The sequence below is a fragment of the Poecile atricapillus genome, chromosome 1, assembly GCF_030490865.1.
Source record: "Poecile atricapillus isolate bPoeAtr1 chromosome 1, bPoeAtr1.hap1, whole genome shotgun sequence".
Classification (NCBI taxonomy): Eukaryota; Metazoa; Chordata; class Aves; order Passeriformes; family Paridae; genus Poecile; species Poecile atricapillus.
The window spans coordinates 78,685,562-78,704,670 of record NC_081249.1 but is presented as its reverse complement, the minus strand read 5'-3'; the positions used below and the strand labels follow the sequence as shown (position 1 = coordinate 78,704,670).

At 46.1% G+C, this 19,109-nt stretch overlaps 1 protein-coding gene across 1 annotated transcript in view; it reads left to right on the top strand.

Annotated features, from left to right (window-relative positions):
• AMOTL1 (angiomotin like 1) overlaps positions 1-19,109 on the top strand; it is a 55,452-nt gene that overhangs the window by 10,784 nt on the left and 25,559 nt on the right. Inside the window, exons 2-5 of the mRNA XM_058853756.1 lie at positions 186-332; positions 2,795-3,680; positions 13,893-14,169; positions 18,219-18,363. Of these exons, the coding sequence (XP_058709739.1) occupies positions 186-332; positions 2,795-3,680; positions 13,893-14,169; positions 18,219-18,363 (1,455 nt within the window). The remainder of the gene's footprint in view (positions 1-185; positions 333-2,794; positions 3,681-13,892; positions 14,170-18,218; positions 18,364-19,109) is intronic.

The window sequence follows — 19,109 nt, the reverse complement described above, 5'->3', positions numbered from 1 at the left end:
TCTTCAGAGCTAATGCATTATTTGGGAACTGCAGTCTGAAGGTGGTTTGCTCACCAGCCTCAGAAGGGCTTCTCAGCACCTAGCCATGCTCAACAAATTTTTTTGGACTACTATCGTAAGTCATGGCTTTGTATTTTGTCATTCATGCGGTTTCTTTACTGGCATTCCATTCTTCTTTCTTACAGGCTCCACAACTGTTTGTTACAAGCCTACCAGCCCAGTCCAGGTACTGGAAGAGGCTGGCTTCCTTTACCAGGATCACCAGTTGTTTGCTGGCAGGCATGAAGTGTCCCCGATAACGGCTGAAGTGGTCAGTGCCAAAGAAAAAGCTGGTGAGTGCATGGCCACACTTCTGTATGAACCCACTGCATTTACTTCCAGTTTTTTCACAAAGTATAATTTGAGCAGTTTAAACCATCTACAAGTATTACTTAGTGAGTTGAAGGCCAGCTTCTCATTCTTTATAGAGTCAAAGTTACCTTTGACTTGTGTATTGTGACCCACTGCCACTTGTCACCTCTATTTGTGGAGGGTGCATCATTTCCACTTGTCCTTCAGGACACGGTTGCTTTTCGCTGCACAGCTGGACCAATTTCCATGGCTCTTTTGCTGATGGAGCAGGACCATGGGCACAGTGAAAAGTTCACTGTGGTCAATCCTTCTGGACTTCAGTAACAGGCAATGTAAAGTACACCTCCCAGATATAAGGATGATAACATGACTAGCACAGAAGTGGAAATCCTGATGTGTTATAAAGAACTGCTTTGTGTGATGATGGCTTTATCCCTCAGGCTTTTCTCCAGCGTTGTCTAACAACCTAGACTGTAAACTTTCTGGTGTGTTAGGGAGACGTTATTGCTTGTCTGCAAAAATGTCCAATGTGATGAGGCTTCTGTGTGCTGTGGTAACATGAACAAAGCAGCAAGAGTTTGCTGTAACTGCAGGGACATATAAAGCAGCTGGATACTTGGCTTCAGCTGCAGGAGATGCACTGTGTGTCTGTGCATCTTCCTGTCTCAAACACCATCCCGAGGAGCTGACAGACCCTCAGATAGCTGGTGGCCAAGCCACAACCCCAGCAGGTGAGGCTGGCAGGCAGATAACATTGTTTCAGGGAAAGCAGGAGAGGTGAATCTCCTAGGGCAGGTGTGGAGTGAGACAGCCTGGGAATCTTCTCTCCCTCTTGAGCTCCACAATCATCTTTAAGGCTTTGCCATGGAAATGTTAAGGGAAATGACCTTTTATCATTGTTAAGAATCAAAGGCTTTTCTTTCCCTCTGGAATCTAGGTTGTATATAAGTTATCCCACAGCATGTGCTGTAACTGATGAAACCTCAGGGAAATGACCCGACCTCAAGAGAAAGTTTGCTTTTAAACTGCTTTCAAATGCTAAAAAAACAAATATAAGTCCTGACAAACTCCTCTGAGAATTGGGAACAGCAGGAGAGAGAAAGTTGCCAAGAGTGACCTCAAGAAACCAAACTGCAGAAAACACCTCCTTCTTGACTAGGGACATTGGAAGACTCTTTTCAATCTTGTCTGCACTGGAGTCTTTCAAGAACATTCCTCTGAGCTCAGACAGTTTTCAGATAGACATCTTATAGCACTTCTGGGATGGAAGGAGGGCTTCAGGAGGGAGGGATTCCAAAGGTCTCAGCCATGGTTAAGTCATGGAATATGCTGAGTTGAAAGGCACCCATTGAGATCATCAAGTCCAACTCCTGGCCCTACAAAGGACACCCCAAGAGTCACACCATGTGCCTGAGAGCATTGTCCAAATGCTTCTAGATGCTTAGCTCCAGGCAAGCTCCACTGCATATATAGTGCAAAGATGTTGCCATTGACTCTGAATGACTTCCAGTAGCCTGTGTTAGAGTTGTGTAGCTAATCTGTCTGTGCTTTTTTTTTTTAAATGCTGTCATTTCATCTATGACCGTAACGCCTTCCTTGTGTTGACCTAGTGGAATTACAATGGTTATTATTGACTCACTCAGAAATAGTGTTTTCAGCCAGAAGGGAAATTGCAATTTTAGAGGAAGATGCCAGAGCACAGGTTATTCTTAGACTTTTAGGACCATTTAATTTTTAGTTCCATTTCAGTTTTTCTGTGACACGTTTTACATTTTATCTTGTCATGGCACACAGTACATTTACACCTTTGGCCATCAAAAATATAGCAGCTGGTATTGCCATGCAGGCTGCCTCTGTAAGTTGTGCAAGCCATCTCCAGGGAGAGGTCAAACACTGGAACAGGCTTCCTAGAGAGGTGGTCAATGCCCCAAGCCTGTCTCTGTTTAAAGAGGCGTTTGGACAAGGCCTTTAATAAAATGCTTTAACTTTTTGTGAGCTTTGAATTGGTCAGGCAGTGGGATAAGGTAACCATTGTAGGCTCCTTTCCTGTCCTGTCCAATCCATGTTAGAAAATACCGAATTTCCCTGTGACATGGAATGTCCCTTGTTGACTTAAAGGGAGGTTCAGAGCTGTGGGTATGGAGCGCATGGAATATTATGGAAGGGGAGGCCAGGAATGGGACTAGAATGTGTTCCTGGGGGTCACTGCCAAACAGAAGTAGAGTTTAGGGGTGGAGGATGAGCAGGGAGCAGTGCTCTGACTCCTTTGTTGGCTTCCAGCCATGTCCCCTGTGCTGCCAGGAAAATCCTGGCAGGACACTGCCCATGGGGTGCATCCTGGGCACGGGGTCACCATTGTGGGATGTAGGAAAGGAAGAAACAGCAGGGGGATTTAGACCTGCTGGACAGCAGAGCTAATGGCCACCTCTCTCTCCCTGCCCAGCCGAGGAGACCCTCTGCACCCTGCGCCCGCCCAGCTTCCGCCGTGTGCCAGAGGCGGAGATGCGAGGGGCGGAGGAGGTGGCAGCCGGCACCGTCCTGCAGCGCCTGATCCAGGAGCGGCTGAGGTATGGCAACCCCAGCGAGAACATGAACCTGCTGGCCATACAGCACCAGGCGACGGGCAGCGTCGGCCCCTCCAACAGCACTGCCAGCACTCTCTCTTCCGCAGAAAACCTTGCTCCTGAAGACCTGCCAATGGTCCAGCCGTCAGGGCGGCAGGAACCACAGGGGCAGGAGCACCAGGGGGACGGTGCTGCCATGGAGAAGCAGCCTCGGGCCCCGCAGCCCCCGCACAGCTCCGAGGAGCTCCCCACCTATGAGGAGGCCAAGGCCCAGTCTCAGTTTTTCCGTGGCCAGCCCGCACCACCAGCCACGGCCGCCACACCGGGTTTTTATGGCTCCTCCAGCCAGAAGGCCAGGACGGAGGGGAGGCCAACAGTGAACCGGGCCAACAGCGGGCAGGCGCATAAGGATGAGGCGCTGAAGGAGCTGAAGCAGGGCCACGTCCGCTCGCTGAGCGAGAGGATCATGCAGCTCTCGCTGGAGAGGAACGGGGCCAAGCAGCACCCTCCAGCCCCAGGAGGTGGGAAGGGTTTCAAGGCAGCCCCACAACCCAGCAAGGCTACGGACCCACGGGGCCCACCTCCCGAGTACCCCTACAAAGGCAAGGCAGCATCCCCAGGCAGCAAGGCACAGGAGCACGGGCTCTTCTACGGCGAGCAATCATCACAAGATGTCCTCAAGGCCGCCTACGCCGCCCCCCAGCCCGCCCGGGCAGAGCTGGCCCTCGTCCGCTACCAGCCGCCCCCAGAGTACGGGGTCAGCAGGTAATGGCCATTGGGGGTGGGTCTGCAGGACCGCCTGGTCCTGCCCGTGCTGGAGGAGCCGGTGTCTGGGGCTTGGGCCTTGTGCAGACACGGCCAGAGTGAGCTGTAGCTCCAGGCACATGGTGGGGACATTGCACCCTTCAGTGGGAACATAATATCCTGTGGCCAGGATGGCAGGCCTGGCTGGTGGAGGCACCTGCATTCCCAGAGGACTCTATAATGCTTATATTCCACTTATGTGCTACTTAAATCTTGCCAGAGAGCTCACGTGGGGCTTTCACGGTACTGGGCCCCTCATGCCAGGTCTCCCCGTGAGCACAGGTTTATTCCAAGCGCATTAAAAGTAATCCACTCTTCGCTGGCTGTGCGCTGATCCCTGTGAGTGGTGCGGGACCTGCCTTCAGAGAGGTGGTGGTGTGTTAAGGGCTCTTTTTCCTTGCTGTACCCAAATGCAAGTGTTTCTCTGTCTCATCATCCCTGTCTCTTTGGCCTCTCAGACAGTTACTTTGTTGGGTTTCGAAGTCTGAAGTTGTTTGGTGTGAATGTGAGCAGTTTCCATGTTGCAAGCTGCCTCACTGTGTCTTTATTGATGCCAGAATCACCAAAAGTTTTGTTGGCATCACCTTAAGTTACACACGGTTATTTTACCACAGTACAGACACAAAGAAAAGGTGGTGCAACTGACCTGGCTCTTTCTGCCCAAAATGCATAAGGCATGAAATGCAGGAGGGAATGTTCTGCTTTTCCATGTTTGCAGAAAGGATGGGTTTTGTGTCGAGACAGGTAGAAACTCAAAATGTAGTTTTGGTGACGGGGGCAAGGTGGCTGTGACAAGAGGCAGGCCAGTGCTGGGTCTTTCTACAGCTACATGTATGACCATTGTGAAGAGTTTATGCTGTTTTTTCAGAGCAAGATGGTGTTTTTAAGACCTCAGCAAAACTGCCTGTTTATGCAAAGATCTATATGGATGTGAGGGCAGCTGGGGCCATGCTTTCCTGCAGTTGTTTGTGGTGCTAACAAACATCTCCAGCACCAAGCGGATTCATCCCCACAGGAAAGGAGTATTTGGGTATTTTTATCACCCTTGGGAAATGGTGGTTCAATAGCCACAGAGTGTTCTGAGTCTGTGCAAGTGAGTGGAGCTGGGTGCTGCATCGTTTCAGTTAACTGGGAGCCTCAGTGGGGTCAAGTGGGAAACCCTTTGGGGCCACTCCCAGAGCTTTTTTCCCAGTTGCCTGATCAACAAGTTTAATGCTGAGAAACCCCCTTGATTAAGTGCAGATTTCCATGCCTGTCTTCAGCAAATGCTGGATCACCCCAGCAGCTGTGGGAAGAAATCCACTGGCTCGTGATGGTGGGCACTGCTTGTTCTTGGCAAGGCAGCATCGTTTACCCCAAAATCACACTGCAGGAGGGATGTCTGCTACCCCTGTGTGCTGTTTTCTTTGCATGATGCTGGAGAAATCTCCCTCCTGTCAGGTACAGGGGCACCAAGGGGAGGGATATGCAGTGCAGCAGAGGACTGGCAGCGTGACACAGCAGAGCTGCCAAGTTTTGCACGCTTACTAAAAAAAATCTTCAGTGTTATCTTTCTTGCAACTCAGCAAGAGCCTTAATACTTCTCAGTCTTTGTATAACCCTGCTGGCTATGCCAGCAAGCTTGTAGAGACGTAGGTTAGGGGGTTGGCATGGCTGGGGGTAGTTTCACCAAGGCTAGGTTTGCTCTAAGGTGTGTGGTGTCTCTTAAGCTTTATTCAAGGCACTTCTGGATCCTGATATACATGTGGTTATTTTCAGGTCCTTCTTGGCTCCCTTCAAATGGTGCCTGGATTTTGGGGATTTCCTTTCAGTGAATGGGGGAACATTTGGCTGTGTTCAGATGTCAGACAGTGAGCCTCTGGGTCTCAGCAAAGTGATGGTCTTCATCCTCATCTCAGGCTTCTCTATATTTTTTAACACAGGGATGTCAACCTTTCACTTTGCTTCGGCACACTGAAATATTCACTACCTGGGCTTTTTCTCAATTATTATGAACTGCTGTCACTAAAAACCAGGAAATAAACTCAGTTTATTCTGTGTTTATCCCAGTTTATAACTGGTCTCATGGTTTGTAGGATCCCTGTATGGTCCTGTCACCCAGGAAGATTTGGTTGACAAAAGCATTTAGGAGGTGACTGTAGTCCCTGTGTGCTTATTCATCACTTGTCATTTCTCTATCTGCAGCAGCTGTGCTCCAGTGCATCCTTGCATACACCTTGGGCTGCAATGACAGGATGGGCTTGCCCACGTCTGGGATGGTTAAAATGCAAGTTCATAAAGTGGTCTCTGCGCCAAATATTTAAATCTTTGGAGAGGATAGAGGCAGGTTGCCTGTTCAGGGATGTCAGCCCTCTTTTTACTAGAGGATTTGTCTGGGCGCCAGTCACTGTCTGGAAGTGTGGGGTACGGGGTGTGCTGTGTTACACTCCTGGGTTGCTCCCAAGCACAAACCTTCCTGTGGCTGCACTTGCTTACTGCTTCTCCCCTTACCTGGGCTCTGGGGAGGCTCACTGCCAGGCATCTGGCTGGGATGGAGAACCTTGACAGAAGAGGTTGAGATTGGGGACTGCCTGGTTTTTTCATAAGGTTAACAGTAGGGGTAGGGTTTGGAAAGGCTGGTTTTTCTGTTAGAGAAACTAGTGAGGTGAGGAATTTCAGCTTTCATCTCATCAGTGTCTGGGAAAGAAGCTGATGGAAACAGAACTTTGCTCATGGTCAATTGGGAATCTCATACACCCCAGCATCTCCTTCCCTCTGTCTTGGTCATATCAGTTCCGCAGCCCATCCATCCTGGCATCCTCTGGACAGGGACCGTGCAAAAGGCTTCTGTGTTCCAGAAAAGAGAAGAAACAGAGTGCATCGATCCAGAAAAAGCACTCACAGATACCAGGGATGAAAAATACCTTAAGGGTCACTGAGCCCCCACTTCCCCACAGTCATTCTTTGACAAGGGAAATGTGGCTGGAAATGGACCAGTGCTGGCAGGGAACTGATGAAGGATAATGGAATAACTGTAGCTGCTGCTTAACTTCCTTATTTGGTTTGACTTTTTCTTTTGCATATGACTGGTTTTAAAGGGAACATCGCTTTTATAATCATCAGGGTGAAATATTGAAAATCATTGTAAATTTCAAGATAATTTGTGTTGTACTGAAGAATTCCTAGAATTATATGATGTAGGGGTAGTCTCAGCATTTATATAAATTAGATTTAGTGACTTCTGTTTCATAGACATCGCAATTGCAGAGCAGAGTTTGAACATTGAAGCTTAAAGGACAAAACAGCCAGAAGGCAAATAAAAATGAACTAGTATTTTTTCCTTTTAAAATATCAGTATTTTTAAGCCAGTTGCTTGATACTTGGGGTCCTGACTCACAACTTCTGAATGCTTTAAGTTGGCCAAGTATAATAATCTTTAGAAAATATTTCCTTTCCTAGATGTGCAGCTATTCCTGAATGGTGTCTTTGCTAGCTTTCCTTAGGTGCAGGTTCAGAAAGTCACAGCTTGTTAGGTAAAAGGGCTTGGAACTAATCTAATTTAGATTTTTGCACAATGCCGTGAATTAATTCCAGTTTGTGAAATGTTCAGTCCTGGTGAGTATAACAATCTCCATCTGGAGAATCCATCACAGCCCTTACAGCCTTGTTCCACTAGCTAATTGCCATCTCTGGCATAAATCTCCATTTTAGTTTCAGCCTGTATTTTCTAGTTACCAGGGATTTTTCAAAATCTTCATCAGATACAGTGGGGAGACCTGTGCTATCAGTCCTTTAATGCATTTAACAGATGGAGCCCAGAGCCCTGTACTTATTTCACTCTTGTCAAAAGCCCTTTTTTTCGCTGTGGAAAGCCAACCTGAACGCTGGTTCAGTACCATCTGGACCAGAGGCTAATCAGGTGAAGTAACACCTCCGATTTGACTCAGTGTTCCTTGTTTGCATAGCTCATTAACACTTGCAGTTGGCACCCTGGGATCTCCCCATACAGCTCCTTATCCAGTCAGGCATGTGAGGGTTGTCACAGCCCAGGATAGTATTTTTCACCCTTTTACTTTAGCTTGCTGTGTTTATTCCTAGCTGGATGAATTTGGACCAGCTCAAGTCGATACTGTTTCTTCATGTTCTGCTTTAGCAATGATCCAGATCGCTCGGTGCAATGAATCCCCTTCATTGATCCCAGTGGCTCTTGTCAGATCCTGGTATCTTTTATTCAGGATGATTTCTTTCTCTGCACTATTAATAAAAAGTGTGTATAATGCAAATGAAGCCTTGAACTGGAAACTCTGCTTCTTACTGAGTGGAATTAATTTTTGGTACATGCAGAAGACAATCATGCAGGCACCTTTTCATTCTGATTTAATCCATGCGTTTTGAAAGTTAGCATGCAGAATCAATGAAAAGAATAAATCTGGGCTGTTTTTTAACTACATCCCATTTTTTATGTGCCTCATAAAATTCTAGCCTGCCAGGATGTAGAAGTCTGTAATTAACTGCTGAAATAGTGTGCTTCTTCTCCAGTTGTTTGTGTATTTATCCCCCCCCACATATTACTGCTGTTTTCAGACAACCTATTGATATTTACTGATTCAGCCATGTCTGTGGCTGCTGACAGGACACAAGGAGCTTGTTTTCTTCCCTGACACAGCCCAGGCAGGCGGGTTTGCTGGCACTGTGGACAAGCTGAAGGGTGTTACACCCAAAGTGACTTGTCCTGGCTTTTCTCTGCAAGGATAGCCTAAGCGTGAGCGTGGGCTGGAGGCTGCACTTCTATGTGAATGCTGGCAGCCCTGCAGAGGAGCTTTGCTTTCTGTCCTCTCCTTCTGGTCTAATATGCCTTACATTAAAATAAATGAAAGAGAAATGAAGCTGTTTCCACAGCTTGGGTGATGCCCTGTCATTTCTCCTTACCCTTCTCTATTATTATCCCAGCTGGTTCCTCTAGAAGTGCAGAGATTGAGGATGGCACCTTTTCCTTATGCTGAGAATCTGTTCTGAGTGTGAATCTCTGTGAGGAAATACAATGTCCTGTTCCTTTCTTAACTACCAAGGATATATTTGATACAGCATATGTCTTTCTAGATTATAATTTTGCCCTGCAAAATCTTTACATAATCGTGCCAAAGAAGCTGGGCCAAGTCTTTCAAGAACTAACAAATGTCACCAACAAAACAGTGAATTCAAGAGATCTGAATTCAGGTATACAGAATGTTTTTTGAAACAAACACTTGTGTTTACGAGGTGCTGCAACTATTGCTGATTCTATAAGACAGAGAATACCATGAGGGCTGTGTCTGGGCTTTGGCAAATGTTCTCCCATTTCTTTCTGTATCACCAGTTAGTGATGGATCTATAATTGTGTTTCCTTGCACCATGACCATCAGGCTGGGGTTCCTGACTTTGCCAGGATCCTGTTTTATTTTCCTGCATGGTCATAATACTGTTTCTTCCATGTTATTTGCAGACAGACAGAAGAGTGTTTGAAGTCTGCTTCATGACTGCAGAAATCATAATGAAATCAGGTAGACACCTGGTCTGAGGTTAGCATCCAGACTGAAGGCTCCCAGTCAATGGGCAGGAATAAGCACATTTCACACGCTTTTTTACTCTCATTATAAGGTAAAAGCCGAAGGCAACTTCAAAGAACTGCACCGCAAAAACGTCTTATTCTTATTGCTGCCTCAGCCAGACCATCCACAGAAGATGCATGAAGTTGTGAATTAAAGTTCCTTGGGAGGGTCTTTGGAAGACGAAATAGGCCAGTCTGCCCTAAAGACAAAGGAAGGCAGAGTATTCAGAGAAAGATGAGCTAAATAGATTAGAGGAGGTCATTTTAATTATGAATTAATGCTATGGTGTGTTGGAAACAAAGTCCTTCTTCCACTGGCCCCTTTCCATCCCTGGACAGAGGAGACCTTCACTGTATCTGTAGCAAGGCTGAGGTGGAATTTCCTTTCAAGAACATTTACAGGCATTTTCATTTTATTATTAATACTGTGCTGCTTTATCCAACAACAGATCTATTGTATTTATGATTTTCTGGTCATCAACAGCAAGTGGACTTTATCATTAATTTTTCTTTCCATGTTTCTTATTCCTGCATAAAGTTACAAATTCTCCCCAAATTCCTCTGTCTTGGTAATTCTTTCTCCCAGGTGGTCCAATATAAGAGGAGTACTGAAACCATGCCTAAATTTGGGCTCTTGGACAACCCCAACATCTTGAGGGATTTCTTACGAAAGTGAGGTCCATTGTCAGGTATTTTGCTGAAGATATCCTGTTGTGAGCTATAGGTAGTAAGCTATTATGTATGTATCACAAGCTGTATCTGTGGAAAGAAAGAGTAATTGGTGACCCCAGCACAGTAGCCCTTGAAAGCCTCACTGCCTGCTGGTGTTCTTTATTCAAAAAGCTGTTTTCTTTAATTTTTTTCTTTTTCCTTCTTTACAATACGTTGCAGAAGCTTATGGGGGTCCTCCTTCTACAATAATATCAACAACAAAAAAATGTTTTTAATAGAAATATAGCTGAAATGTTGCAGAGATAGTCAAAACTCATAATGTTCCACTGTCACATGCTTTTAAGAAGGATGACTTTCAACTAGAATGTGTTTGGCTGAAAGATTTTAACCTGCCCTAATGCAGAGTAAGATCAACATTTAAAATACAGTAGAAGCATTGTGAGAATGTCATTCTTTACTAAGCCCAAAGGACCTCTGGATAATCCTGGTTGCTGTGTTTCTTTGGAGCTTTACATGAGAATTCAGATAGGAACTAAGCTGATGTTATAACATTCCTATTTTTGCAAATGCTGATTTGTTAATGTGAATTGCTGTGTTTATTTTATTGCATATGTACTCAGAGATTTTGCAGTTGGCTAAGTCAGAACTAAATTAGGACAGATGAAACAAGTAAAAAGAAAGGTAGAAACATTAATTTTGTTTTACAGCTGTGCTTCAAGAGGGATAAAGTCAGTTGTACCTGTTCAGTTTCGAAGCTGGAAAGCACTGGAGAATCTCTCTTGTGGCCGTGGCTGCTGAGACTCTAGTGGCTGGCAGCTGCTATGGGGTGTAAATCTTAAGTAGCTCAAAAAGTCATTTGCAGTTCAAGAAAACGGAGATCTCTGTGGTCTTTCCTTCCTCTGTAGTGTAAAGCTAGATAGACTAAAGGGACAAGAAAAGATTAAATTGATGAAAGTCTAAGATTTCCCAAAAGTACAGTGTCAAAAGTTCATGCAAGGATCTAAAGGATGTATCTATGGGCAAAGATTGCTCTGCTTCATAATGAAAAATTGCTGTATCTCCACTGGTTTAGATTCAGAGATCAATTTTATTCTGTTGCTCTACACTATTCCCATAAAGAAGTGAAAAAATCTGTACTGCAGCAAATCTTCCAAATTTTCTACTTTCTACTAAGTAGGGGTAGTAACTGTGTCCAGACATTTGGGCTTTCACTTGCATAAGGCCAGTGGTGCCTTTTCTTTTGGTAAAGAGGAACAAGCTCACACTTAACTGAATTAATTGCTGTGGTAAAATACGTGAGCACAGACTGTCAGCAGCATGGAGGAGATGTCGTATGTTTGCTTGTCTGAGTCCGCATTCGCTTGTGGAGCATCTTTTGCGCTATGAGTGATATCCCTCACTCATGATGTTATTTATTGGTCAGAATTTTGACCAGTAAGAGTATCCAAGTCCCACGATGGGCATCAGGCCCCTTGCCAGGTTTGCATACTGGAGCACCAGAAAGAAAGGGGAGCTGTGGGGATGGTGTGAGAACTGTGCCCTTGATCAGAGGGCTGGAGCACCTCTTCTATGCAAACATACTGAGAGTTGGAGTTGTTCAGCTCAGAGAGGAGAAGGCTCCAGAGAGATCTTACTGCAGCCCTCTAATTCTTAAAGGGGGCTTATAAGGAAGCTGGAGCAGGACATTCTACCAAGGCCTGTAGAGACGGGACAAAAGGAAATAGCTTTAACTGGAAGAGGGTAGATTTAGATAAGATATAAGGAAGAAATTTTTTTATGCTGAGGGAGGTGAAGTGCTGCAACAGGTTGCCCAGAGAAGTTCTGGATGCTCCGTCATAGGAAGCGTTAAAGGCCAGGTTGGTTGGAGCCCTGAGAAGCCTCATCGAGTGGAAGGTGTTCGAGCCTGTGACATGGTGACTGGACTAGATGGTGTCTAAAGATCGCTTCCAGCCCAAGCCATTCTGTGATTCTATGAATTCCTGTGTTTTGTTGTGAAGTGTCATACAGCACCTCCCTGGCTTCATCTCTTTTGGAAAGTTTTATCCACTTTTAGCTCCTTAGTTATTAGCCTGCACCTCTGCCAGAGGACTAATATGCCTGGGACTGAGAACAGCACTTCTGTCCCTGGGAGCTGCCCAGGGGCAATGGCCCCTCTCCTGTGCTGCCTCTGTGGGTGTTTAATTTACAGCCTTTTAGAACATGTGTCTCAAGGCCAGGCTGAGCTCAGCACAGCTTTCCTCAGTGCTGGCTGCATGAAGCTCTGCTGGGATCTTCTTCCCGGGGACACTGGTCTGTATTTCTGACCAGGTTAGCAGTGTACTTGTGTTCGGTGTTTCCTCCATTTCAGTACCTTTCTGTGTCAGAGTGGATGCATTGGGCAAAGCTGGGATGAGAGTGTGGGACTGTGTATGTGCTCTCTCTGGGGCCCTGCAGAGCCAATTTGCTTTCTCTCTAGTTTGGACAGAAGATTAAGGCTGCATTGTCATCTTTCTTTGCTGTTGTGGCAATGACAAGTTTGTTAGAGCAGTGCTTTTCATTTTCTAGGGCAGGATTTTAAAATTGCCTTCACTTTTCAGCTTTGATCTGCTGCAGTTGAAGGAAGTGATGGGTTATTGTCAGTAGAATTAGGTCAACACTGAAGGCTTTTGAAAACCTCTTTTTGAGAAGCAGTGTAGGTGCTGAAGACAACAGTAACCATAATTACTATGTATTTATACAGCACGAAATTGTCTGTCTAAGAAAAAATACTCATGGATATTTGAGGCCTAGTGGGATAAATACTATTGTTCGTTATGTCTTGTGCCTTGTTTTGGGTACAGAAATAAAGGTGATGATATCAGCAGCAAGCCTAATAGCTTGTAGTTATGTTAAAATACAAATCCCAGGAGGTGCTTGACTGCAGACTTCAGTTGGGGTCCAGCAGCCAGCTTGTTTTCCAGCCAAACTGGGCCCTGACACTGAGGTACCAAGTGGTCTGGGTTGAGTTTCTTTAACAAGATCCGTGTAGAAATTTCAGAATTTAGGCATCAGGGCTGAGGAGTGGCTCAGCCTGTGCACAGTGAGATTTTACCTGGGGCTGCTTGCCCTGGCCAAGGCTTCAGGGGCTGCCTGTGCAGTGGATGGAGGGATGGAGATGGGTTGGGTGAGGGACTCTGATCCCATCTGGCTGTTGGCTGCAAGTTTACCCTCACTGCTCAGATATCCTCCTGGATTATCTTCCAGCCATTGCAAATTATGATTCAGGTGTATTAAAGTGCTGCTTGCTGACAGTAAGCCTAGTTCACAAGCAGATCTACTACCATCTCACTTCCTATTCTTCCCTGATATGAGTCTGGTAAGTGGTTGACGCCCTTAATCGGGGAGTGACACAATGAGGTTTCCCACTGGAAGATGGCTTTCATGGCTCACTGTGAATGAATGGGGCTGTGCCTCCAGCAGTCCTGCAGCAGCACTTTCCTCTTCCACTTGCTAAAGGCACTCAGGGATGCTGCTTTGCTCACATCACTTCCTCTTGCCTCCCAACTCAGCTGATCCGCTGGTCTTGTTCTGGGCAGGGAGTGGTGTTCAAAGGGTGAGTAATGCATCTCTTGTGTTTTCTTCAAGCCTGCCAGCTTATGCTTCTCAGCTATGGCTGAGAAGTGGGAAGGGGAGTCAGAGAGAGGCTGGCTGCTGCTGAAGTATTAGCTGCACACCTTGGCAAAAATGCTGGTTTTGGTCAGTGCTTCCTTTATCCGTTCATACCAGATGTGTACATCACTGTCAAGAGCAGGAAGGAGACAATTTACCCAGTCTCTGCTGCGATTGTTGGTATTTAGGAGTTGTGACTGTCCAGTTATAACACTATTAATAAACCGTGCAGTCATTAGGTGAAAGCTCCCGTAAGCATTTCGAGGGTGTGTGGCTCTAACTCTTCCCCCATGTGTGCTTTCCCACAGCCGACAATGCCAGCCGCCCTTCCCGCCGCCGGCGGCCCAACAGCACAGCCCCATGTCCTCGCAGGCCACCGCTGGCCCTCTGCTCCCAGGCTCCCTGCCCCCGCTGCCGGCCCCTGTGGCTGCCCAGACCCCAACGCTGCCAGGCCAGCAGCTGACACCCGACGCCTTTGCCATCGTGGAGCGGGCGCAGCAGATGGTAGAGATGCTTTCCGAGGAGAACCACGTGCTGCGGCAGGAGCTGGAGGGGTACTACGAGAAGGCAGACAAGCTGCAGAAGGTAGGTGTAGAGACTGGCAGGGGGCCCGGCCAGGATAACCATCTCGGTGCTTCTATCTTTGGGCAGCTGTTCTTCATAGCTGTGTCTGCAACGGAGATGCACCACTGGCTGTCTCTAACCACTCCTTCTCCGTGGTGGTCTCACAGAAGAGTAATCCTGTGCCTTGTGGGCTCCACTGCCTCAGGACAAAACAGGGCAGCCCATCAGATATCTCTCAGCTGGATATTTTCCCCTTCCATCCTTCCATGCTGGCCTCACTGGAGCTTTCCCTGGAAGTCTTTCATGGGCAGTATGTTCCTGTGTAGCAGGGTCCTGCATCATCTACACAGGGGTTAGAGATACAGGTGAGAACTACATGAAGAGCACATTCTCATCTGTCCCAAGCAGTCTTGTCCAGCACAATAAGCTCATGTGGTGCTCTACACTCTTTGGAATTGTAACAGCCACCAGTGGGGCTGTCCATTGTTTGGAAATGGATTAACTGGGTTGTCTTAGAGGCTTTCAGTTATTGCTCCTTGAGTTTCTAAGAACTGATGTTAGACATCCATTTGAACATGTTGGTTCTAAAAGCACTGCCCCCTTATCTGGAAGAACCATTTGATAAAGATTTTTATCAAAAAGATTTTTAAAGAATTTGCTAAAAACCCATTTTTCTAAGAGATCCTGCATCCTCTTTTCTGTAAGCAAGCAGGTGTTTCAGTGGAGAAGGGTGTGATGTCTTGTGCACTGCCTGGGGTGAGAAGATGAAGAGTTGTATCGAATGAAGTAGAAATTGCTTAAAACTGAGGCTCACTGAAGGCAAATCAGAGATGCTCCCCAGAGCTGCTGGTTTTGGATCCCAAGGGCTTGGACCAAAGTACTTATTTAGGGCCCTTCATTACTATTTCATTTATGTCTTCCCACCACTTATACACAAATGAGCTTAGACTGCAGGTCTTTTCTATCTGAGTTTAGGAGTCCATATAGGAGCTCATTTTTTTTGTATGTTGTGTGGATAAGGGTGTTCTTGAAGACATCCTTCATAGAAGAAGCAGCTCTGAGAGACCATGTCCCAGCCTCAGCTTTGGGAAAAGTTTGTGATGATTTGTTCAGACACATTTGAAGAAAGACCAAGTGTTTTGTAGCTGCTGTCTTTTCTGCCTCCTTCTCTGCAGCAAGATGAGTTGAGTTTATACACAGAATTTCCTAAACTTAGTTAAAAAAATGTTTGCAGCAACATTAACTATTCGTGAAGAAATCTGCAAAAACTTTAATACTGACTTCTCTGTGGCCTTTGTGGGCAAAAGGAAATATTCCAGCTGTTAATTTCACAAAAGCTGTGTTGTTCAGTAAAAGGTATTTAAGTGTAATGCCCTATAAATATGCCAGGTTTTTTTCACTCTTGGAAATGGTTCTCTCTTTATCTTGGATGCCCTGCAAGTCTATTGCATCAGACACCAACAGAAAGGTATTCAAGCATGGCTTGAAGTCTCACTTCAGTCAGTAAAGTGTGGACTTGAGTCCCATTGAGTTTGGGGGAATGTAAGCGGAGTATTAAAGTGAAACACGTACTCAAGTGCATTTTTTCTTCAGGAAACCAAATCTCTAACACATGGTATCCCTCCCATGCTGCTTTTGCTGTGTTTGAACCCAAGGTCAGGGCAGGTCTTCCTCAGTTCCCACAAACATTGCCTCTGAAAATGTGATTGAGTTAAATTATGTACTCTGGATGTGAAAACTCTTCCCTCTTGTTGCAAGTGGAAAGGTCAAGAAGAAGTACTTCTTGATTGTTGGTAGCAAATTTATTCTAGGCAGGACCACCTTCCCATCACTTTTATTTGTTACAGAATAGGAGAAGTTAGAGAAAGTTAGCCTGACTTGTAGGACTCCCTGGGCATTTGTATAAACAGATGAGTTCTGAGGGTTGTCACATTTTCAGTTGTGTGTGAACAGACTTTTTTTGTAGAGAGGTACAAGGTGGTGATGAATCCCTGTGCTGTTTGATGAGTTGCCTCATTTTCTTACCTAAAAAGAAGAGGAATAGTGTGCATTTAATTTTGAACTTTTTGCATGATTTTCCCTTTTCTGAGCAGTGTTACTTTGCTGAAGTTTAATTGCCAGACTGGGCTGGCTCTTCCCCGTGCCACATGTGTGGGTTGTTTGAGTGGGTTGGCTCCAGAAGCTACCAGGCAGAGAAAAGGCTGAATTGTTTTTTTTTCCTCCTGCATGGAAGAAGGAGAAGGAAATCCCAGAGCTGTAGAGAAACGCCAACACAATTTATGGCTGTTCTGCTCTCCTTGAATTTTGTTCAATGCTGATGGAGCACTTGCTACAGCAAGTTCTCTGCCTCCAGGGCTGTGGGCTGTGTGGTGATGTGTTTAGGAAAATACCAGCATATAGAGGAGGAAGCAGAGCCCTTGTGGTAACCAGCAGCATTGGGCCAAACTCTTAAGCTGTGGAAACCCACTTTTGTGTTGGCAAATCTGCTTTGCTGTGGTAGGAGCTCTCTGGAGAAAGCATCTTCTGCAGATAGTGGCTTCCCAAATTCCTGAACAATTTGGAGTGAATCAAATTAAAGCATCTTGATAAGGGCATTGTTCAAATGCCTTTAAAGCACTGATGCTTGGGGCATCGACCACCTCTCTAGGAAACCTGCTTCAGGGTTTTACCACCCACTCAGTAAAGAAACACTTTTTCATGTCTAGTCTGAATCTCCCCAGTTGTTTCAGCTTTTGTGCTTCTGAACAAGCTGGAAGCAGAAATTGGGGAAGGAAATCTGGCTTCCCCATCATGGGTCTGGTAGGCTTTCCTTGGTGCATGGTTTGGAGGTGCTGCCTGCCCATGGGCTGAATCTTGACAGAGTGGCTCCAGTATTGTGGGAGGTGCAGGTCCAGGCTGCTGGAGCCTGGTTTCAGGTTCCTACACACACAGTGGGGTTCCTACACACACACTTCAGCAACCTTGGAGCTTTTATTCTGCAAGAGCTGCAGCTGGAAAATCATTCCTGAAGCTTACTGAGAGGGACCTAACTCCTCAGCAAGTGGAGGTGAGCTCACACCCTGGCTTCAAAAATCTTGAATCTGTCCCACCCATGACTCAAGGGGCCAAAAAAGCGCCAGATTTAGAAAGGTGTGTGGGAGGCTGTATATGTGTTTTGGTTTTCCAGCCTGTGCACATTATCAAGCCTTTCTCTACAAACAAAAGGGCCAGGCATGCAGGAACAGATGCCCACATCAGTGTTCACCATCTCTGCAGCAATGATTTTTCCAAAGCCGTATCACTTGACATTATCTTGTTAAAAGTTGGATGGATTGAGCTGAACATCAAAACTACACCATGGACTGTTCTTCTGTCAGTTGGACTCTGGTCTTAAGATGTGAGTTCACCACTAAGTGTTTCTTCTGCTTACCCTGCCTGCAGTTTGCCAGATTTCAAGGAGATGAAGTTAAGAAGATTGAAAACCTGAAACAATTGGTTCTGTCTGTTAAAGAGAGTCTCTCTTGTATAAAGCAATCTTCAGTCAAGGATGGAAAGGAATGGATCACAGTAGCTTAAAAGCAACATGAGGCCAGAGCTGAGCCTAAAATACTTTTGGAGGCATTTGGAGCTCAGAGACAAGTTTTGGATCAGGGATCTGTTGAGTATTAAATGTTGCCTTCTGCACCCTTTCTAGGAGAGAATATAGCCCACATAAGTACACCATTTCCTGGTTTTTCTCCTCTTGGATGGCATTCAAGCAGTCATCACGGTCATAGACTAGAGGCAACCAAGCAGTTCCATCAAGTCTAGCCCACCTCAAGCTTTTTTGGGAGCTGCAAATGGGGTGTTCTGAGCTGTTGTGACATGGTGAGCTGCCCCACAAGGTGTTTACAGGGGATCTCCACTGCGGGAGCCACCAGCGTTGCTCCCATCCTCTGCCAGGGAGATTGGTCATTGCAGAGTTGGTGACTGGCGTGACATGGGACACGAGCATTGCCCTGACCCCTTGTGTCTTATTGGAATGTGCTGGGCAAACACTGGGAGCGGACACATTCCTGCAGGGCTTTAACAGGAACTCTCTCTCCTTTTAGTTTGAAATAGAGATTCAGAGGATTTCAGAAGCTTATGAGGGTTTGGTCAAGACCACCACTAAGAGGGAGTCTCTGGACAAAGCAATGAGAAACAAACTTGAAGGAGAAATCAGGAGACTTCATGACTTCAACAGGGATCTCCGTGGTACGTTACAGTTGCTTGTAGTTTTTTTTCCCCTCCGGTTGACATGGTATTTCCCTTACAAGCTCCAGAGCAGCAGGCTTTAGAGGAGTGGCTTTGTACAGTATTTAGATATCACGATAGATTTAGATATCATGATAATATCATGACATTAGGGCATCATGAGATGCCCTGCTCATTGGCATTAGACAAAACTGCTGTCACACCCCAGTGGCAAAAAAACCTTCTGGCAAAGTGTAGGAATTGGCTCCAGATGGTGCCTTTGTGTTCAGCATTTAGAAATATGGATTTGACATCAAGGCCACCAGTCACAGTGTCCTGTCCACTCCTGAAGAGCTGAAGAGCAAATTGTAATGTAGAGCAATGCTGTGCTACCCGTAAATCTCCAAGGTCAGTGCCTTCACAGACCAGTAGCAAGTATCAAAGGGTGTCTCTTTTTAAAAAAACTTACAATTGAGGGTGTATCCTTTTGAGAAAGGAAATGGAGGATATGTTGGGTAACTGTTGCCCATCCAGGTTCCTAATGGGGGGTACTTTGATACTCACTGCTTATGCAGTCAGTGAGCTGACTTACAGTTTTTGCAGTGGTGCAAGGTGGGCCACGTGGTCTTTTTGAAGGGGGGAGGTTTCTGAAGGCAGGAGGTTCCCAGGGGAAGCAGTCCTTGGCTGCAGAAAATGCCTTCTTTCCCAGGGCAAGGAGTGGTCACTGGGCTGGGGGCTGCCTGTCCCCAGGATGTCTTGCTGCACCA